This window comes from Eurypyga helias, unplaced genomic scaffold (genome assembly GCF_000690775.1).
Source record: "Eurypyga helias isolate BGI_N326 unplaced genomic scaffold, ASM69077v1 scaffold22406, whole genome shotgun sequence".
Classification (NCBI taxonomy): Eukaryota; Metazoa; Chordata; class Aves; order Eurypygiformes; family Eurypygidae; genus Eurypyga; species Eurypyga helias.
Window position 1 is genome coordinate 8,799 of NW_010258870.1, and position 6,004 is coordinate 14,802.

A 6,004-nucleotide genomic window follows, 5' to 3' on the forward strand; every position below is an offset into this window, starting at 1 on the left:
AACTCATTCGACTCAGCCTTGCCTCTGCCCGTCATGCTCTTTAGTATGTAATAAAATCCCATCAGGGCCAACAACATAAAAGCAACGGTTCTGTGCCAGCCCAAAAGTCTCCCTAGCCAAACCTCGTCTCTAGCGGCAGCCACAAGGAGACAGGAGAAGGTCCCACCAGGCTGAGTGCTCCGGGGCTGGGAGGACAGCAGGGAGGAGGACACGTGGCCTTGCCTCTGCCCGTCATGCTCTTTAGTATGTAATAAAATCCCATCAGGGCCAACAACATAAAAGCAACGGTTCTGTGCCAGCCCAAAAGTCTCCCTAGCCAAACCTCGTCTCTAGCGGCAGCCACAAGGAGACAGGAGAAGGTCCCACCAGGCTGAGTGCTCCGGGGCTGGGAGGACAGCAGGGAGGAGGACACGTGCCCTGCCCGTTTTCCGTAGATAGGGCAGGGTTAGGGGAAGGGGCATCCCGTCTCGGCCTGCCCCGCAATGAGGGTGTGTCTCCTTCCAGATCTTGAACAACGGGGGCACAGCCAACATCCAACAGTTCTGTCCTCACCCCCCTTCTCCACTAATCCCATTTCAATAACATACTGAAGGCAAGCTCAGATAGGGTCTATTTCCACTTGCAGTAAATATTAATTAAACAGTAAATTAACCACAGCCACAGCACCCCCCATTCCTTCTCCTACCATAAATTGAAGAACAACTGAAGTGAATGCTCATTACAAGAGCTGCAGCAGGAACAAGGAAAAACCAAACAAAAACCAAACAGCGGAGGACACACTGGTGAACTCCGAATCGTCGTGGTAACCAGACAAGCTGTAAATTCTCCAACACCACACTTGGCTGTTCTAAGCAAACTGACGCCATGCCAGCGCTGTGAGGAAGGCTGGCGGAGCAGCTCTGCTGATAGTGCCTGTTACCCCAGCTGCCCTCTGTCAAACTACCAGCTCCTCACCCCATACTCCAGTTGAACTTTGCAGTATGAAACGCAGCACACCCCCACCCAGGGTTATTAAACACCTCTTTCCCCCATTCTCAAAAATGTTCCTGTTGCCCCAACCAGAATTTTCCAGAAGAGGAGGGCAGGCACCTGCTGTTTAAACTGTCAGCCTGGGCGATGCAGCTGCTTTCCAGAGAAGGGCAGGGAAAGTACACAGTGAAAAAGGCCTTGGCATCCTTGGTCTTGAAATTAAGTCATAGGGGTCTGGAACTGCCAGGCCCCTGGTAGTCCAGAGGCATGAGTGCGGGGTAGGGGACTGGGACAAGCAGGAAAGCATCATGTTGGAAGGACTTGGGAAGGGTCAGCACCTATGGAAAACCTTTCCTGTCCTCGCTTGGAAGGGATTAACCACATATCAGCCCAAGGTCTGTCTCCTGCCTGTGGCACCGGCTGGTGTGTCAAGTGACAGTGCAGCAGCAGCGGAACCAGTTTAAGGTGTGGTAAATGGCAACAGATGGAAGCTTCCAGTGTCCCAGAAAACAGAAGCATCCATGCAGCACAGTATGGTAGCAGGTCCCCACCTAGCTTGTCATCTAGGAATATACAGTGAGGCTTCCCCATCCCTTTAACGTAGCTTTTAAAAATTAAATTAACAAGAGTCCACCACTTCAGTGTTTGGAAATGCTGAGATCAAAGCATTTCCCTCAGTGGAGCTCATGTCCCTGTGTCACCCCCAGCCTGTAACAGCCCTGCTGTGTGTCACCGCAGGCCGAGGGCGGAGGAAGGCAGGATGCAGGCGGAGAGGGAGCCCAGCACTGTGTCTCTTCCGTCCCTTGGGAAGGAGCTGTTGGTGTGTCCTCCCGAGTCTCCCATCCTTCAGCAGCTACAAGGAATGAGTCAGAGGGGCCTTTGGGCAGGTGAGCTCAGGCTCCAGCCAGCCACCTGCCCAGGGAGGGGTTTAAGGCTCCACCAGGCAGCTGTGCGCTCCCCACACAGCTCTGCGGCACGGTTTTTATCTGGAAATGTAGCCGCACGCTATTAACAGACCACCAAGGGGACTGCCCACCCTGCTCCCCTTCGCAAGCCTCTGCCCAGTCGCTATCCACCTGCCGATTCCTGCAAACGCCGTAGCTACACAGCCACTGGCTCGGGAGTGCTCGGGGAGTACCCTGGGCCTCCGCTGAGGAAGGAGCAGCGCTACAGTTTCCGTTTGCACTCCAGGCTTTGTTGTTCCACAGGCTGCATCCCTTCAGGTGTGTCTCTTAGCAGGCCAACAGGAACCATCGCTCACCATTTCCTATTTGCCATAGGAGTAAAGGCAGTAAAACAAGAAGGTAGGAATGGCAAATGCATTTTACACCATTTTTACTTCTAGGAGGAGGAAGAAGGGATGTCATCTGACTCTACAAAACCAGCAACTGCACACATAGCCAGCTTGTACACATCCTGTGGAAAGGGAAGTGAGAAATAAGCAGAAATCTTTCCCTGTCCTGACCTCCCAGCTTTTTCTATTTTATGCTAACCCTTTTTGAGAGGAAATAGCGTCAAAAGTCATGAAGAAAACACAAGCCCGTTAAGAGAGTCGTGTGGAAGGATGAAGCTGAGGGAGGCCAGCACTTCCTTCACAGCAGATGACAATGTTTGAATGTGTAGCTGCACATTTCCAACCTAAACATCAGCTGTAGCTGAATCCCTGCACTGCAAACAAGAGCTAAGGCCCGTGACTCAGCGGTCACGCCGACTCCAGAGGAAGTGTACGTAAAGGGCAGACTGTTCAGGATCTCTGAAGAGGCAGAAGCATGCTAGTTCAGTTCCTCAAGTGCAAACTTGCATTTCTTTTGCACCAACCTCAGTCTACGAGACCTAACACAACCCTGAGATTTCAACTTAAACCCTTCCGACAGAAAGCCAAGCGAGCCTTCAGCATCCAGCGTGGAACACGGCTTCCCTGCTTTCTGTACGACCTTCGTGAGAGACGCAAGGCTCCTTGTTAGTAAGAAACGAGGGGAGTTTCTTCAGAGTTACGATGCAGTGTTAAGACAACGGGCTGAAAGCGTGTTCAGGTTTGTCTTGGTGAAATCCTCCACTCCAGTGGACTTTAAAGTAGGTCCCGAATAGCGTTTTTGGTGTAATTTTGCAGTTCTCCTATTCCGACTGTTGTACAAGTCCCCAGATAGAAGCAGCAATACTAAAGAACCATTTGGAAAACAACATTAACAGGCAAAGGGGGAAAAAAGCCGCAGAGCACTTTCAGGTTACCCAAGGCAATTGCAATATTTTTCTCAGAAGTTAAAAACCCCACACTCTCCGTGTTCAGAATTTAAACTGCAGAGTAAGTGTCTGAAGCAGAAAACAGGGGACTTCACTTACCAACCGCAACAACATCCTTTTACACAGACGCCACATTCCTTACCCACTTTCAAAAGTACATTCCCCTCACGTAGGATACACAGCAAAAGGACACCCCCTTTTCCAAATCAATAGTGCTTGCACGCCGTTATTAGTGAGCTCTCCCAGTTTCAGAACAGCAAACATCCAATGATTTAACAATATAAATGTTGCTTACCAAAGTTTTAATCAGAAGTATAAAATCTCTATGTAAAACCCCGTGCTACAGCCTATCTGTACAAAGGCCAGGAAATGGGTTCTTTTTTATTTCTTATAACAAAGTGCTACTGCAGAATTGACCGATTCCTCGGGGACATTTCTGAAGGAATACAGATTGTTTGGCTCAAAAAAAAAAATCTAAGTTCAGAAGATTACAAATCAGTTTAGTTTCAAGGCTGCACAATGGAAAAAAAATAAAAATCTCTGGAGTTATGGCTATGCAACCAAACAAATAGGCAAATTTTCATCTTCTCTAGACTTATCTCCTCACTATCACTGCAAACGTTTCCATCTACTTTTAGTCAACACTGAGCACCATCAGTTAGTCCCCGTGCTGCAGCCCGAGCGGTTTACGTGCTGGTGCTCACATGGCTGTTGGAACATTCCTAGTCCATTAGGCTTCCGCTCGGCTGATTTTCTGTCAAACGGACCAGGAACGAATGGCCAAGTATCTTCTCAGCGGAGAAGCCCAACAACTTCTTAAAGGCCTCCAGCTGTACAGCAGCACTTGTCTGTGACCCCCCTAGGAAGCCCTATTGTAAATGGAGCAATCCTGTCCGCTTTTCCCTCCACCAGTGAGGGGCATGGGACAGAGTGAGTGGGAAAACCTCTAAGGCAAGAGTCCAAAAGAGGTGCTCAACTCCCACCTGAGCTGTAAAATACCTCTTCCTTTATAGAGTAAGGCTACCACATCAGATTTTCCCAGACATCCTTTTTTTCCAGACTCCTTCAAGCAGAAAGGAGAGAACTTGTCCATTTATTTGGGATTTCCAGGTATCAGGCGGTCCACAGCAAGAGCAGTAGCTGACACCTGGAAGCCCAGGACAAGCACTCAGACCAACCACGTGTTCAGTGCATTCCTGTGCAGAGACAAGCACAGCCAAACCGTGCAACGCGTGTGCTGCAGCCTGTGTTCCAGACCCCAGGAAGGCAAGTCGGAGCAAGAACAGAGCTGTCCAACATCTGGAACCTGCAGGACAAACGGCCACGGTAATAACACCTGGCCAGCCCCAGACACATGGGCCCACGCTACCTGTACATACACTCACGCTGTGCTATAAAATACGGGAGCCATATACACAAAGTTACAGTTGGGGAAGATAACGACACAGGAAACATTCCCAAATATGCCTCCATATGTTCCAGGTCAAGCTCCATTATTCTGCACTAGATCGCGGCAAATACGACATTCACACTTATACCTTTAATTTTTCCATATAAAGTATCAGGTACTCCTCCTATCTGTATGGCAAAGACGGTATTTTTGAATTGGTCCATAACACTGCGGTGCATCAAAATCAGATTTTGAGCATTTGTTCAGCGGCTGCTAAATGAAAAAGAAAGTTTTCTGTAGCTGGTGGAAAGCGCTTTTCCTTCAGGGCCTCAGGGTTGAGGGTTGGTTTTTCATTGCCATCAGAAACTTCAGTAAGTGAGGCTAAAGTAGCCAAAATCTCTTTTGTCTTCAGAGAAATATCCTTGAAAAACAGCAAAACAAGCAACCATGAGTGTAGTATTAGCTATTATACATACGCTTATTTAGAAAAATATCAATAAATAACAAAAATAAAATAAATGGGTTCCCTGCCCATGGCAGGGGGTTGGAACTAGATGATCTTTAAGGTCCCTTCCAACCCAAACCATTCTGTGATTCTAAATAAGTTGTTCATCTTAAATAAAGACTCCATTTAAGGCAAATCTGCAATGGCCCTTCTATCTGCTCTGTGCAACGCTGAATAAAGGGAGCACAGCCACACCACAGGCTCCTCTTGCTGCCCCAGCTGAGCTTTGTTTGACTAGGCAGAGGGTACAAGAGATCAGGGACAATATTCCCCATGCTCTCCTCCTGCTGCCAAGATCTAGTGATGGAAGTAATTTAACTAGATTCAAAATAAAAATACAGTATTAACCTTAATGACTTGGCTGTCTGATTTATCAGGATCTTCTGCAGATTGAACGATTAGTTGTCCGATTTCCTTGTGAAGTTTCCCCATTGTCATTGTCTCTGAGCCGGAAAAAACAAAAACACACATTTACGTAAAATGACCATTTCCGTGGTATCTAGAAGTGCACAGGAATAACAAGCGTCCTCTCCATGACTGCCACTCGAGATCTAGTGTTAATGGCGGTAACCATGAAGGCACAGGCCAACTGTCTGCCTCTAAAGCAGCCCTGAGCAGATGACAAACAGCATAGCTGAACACCCCCAGTCTCCACGGATTTGGTGCAGTGTTTTCCTAAAGGCTCATGCGGTATCTCTACATTCAGCAACCCTCAGCTCAACGGCTCTTCCATGGAACTGTCTAACATAGATGTTCATTTCTCAACTGTGCATTTGTTGGAAAACAAGGCATGTCTTTCCAAATCCCAAGTTTCACCAGTCTTCCAGGGTCTCAGTAAAACAGAGATAGAAGCTTACATACTGGCTTTTCAGAACCAGGATCAAGACCACCTGACCTAC

At 48.1% G+C, this 6,004-nt stretch overlaps 1 protein-coding gene across 1 annotated transcript in view; it reads right to left on the reverse strand.

Annotated features, from left to right (window-relative positions):
- Positions 1 to 4,725: 4,725 nt before the first annotated feature.
- The window catches only part of FAM45A (family with sequence similarity 45, member A), a gene marked incomplete at its 5' end in the record, with an annotated part of 6,912 nt that continues 5,633 nt past the window's right edge, over positions 4,726 to 6,004 (reverse strand). Inside the window, 2 exons of the mRNA XM_010154521.1 lie at positions 4,726 to 5,021; positions 5,454 to 5,548. Of these exons, the coding sequence (XP_010152823.1) occupies positions 4,845 to 5,021; positions 5,454 to 5,548 (272 nt within the window). The remainder of the gene's footprint in view (positions 5,022 to 5,453; positions 5,549 to 6,004) is intronic.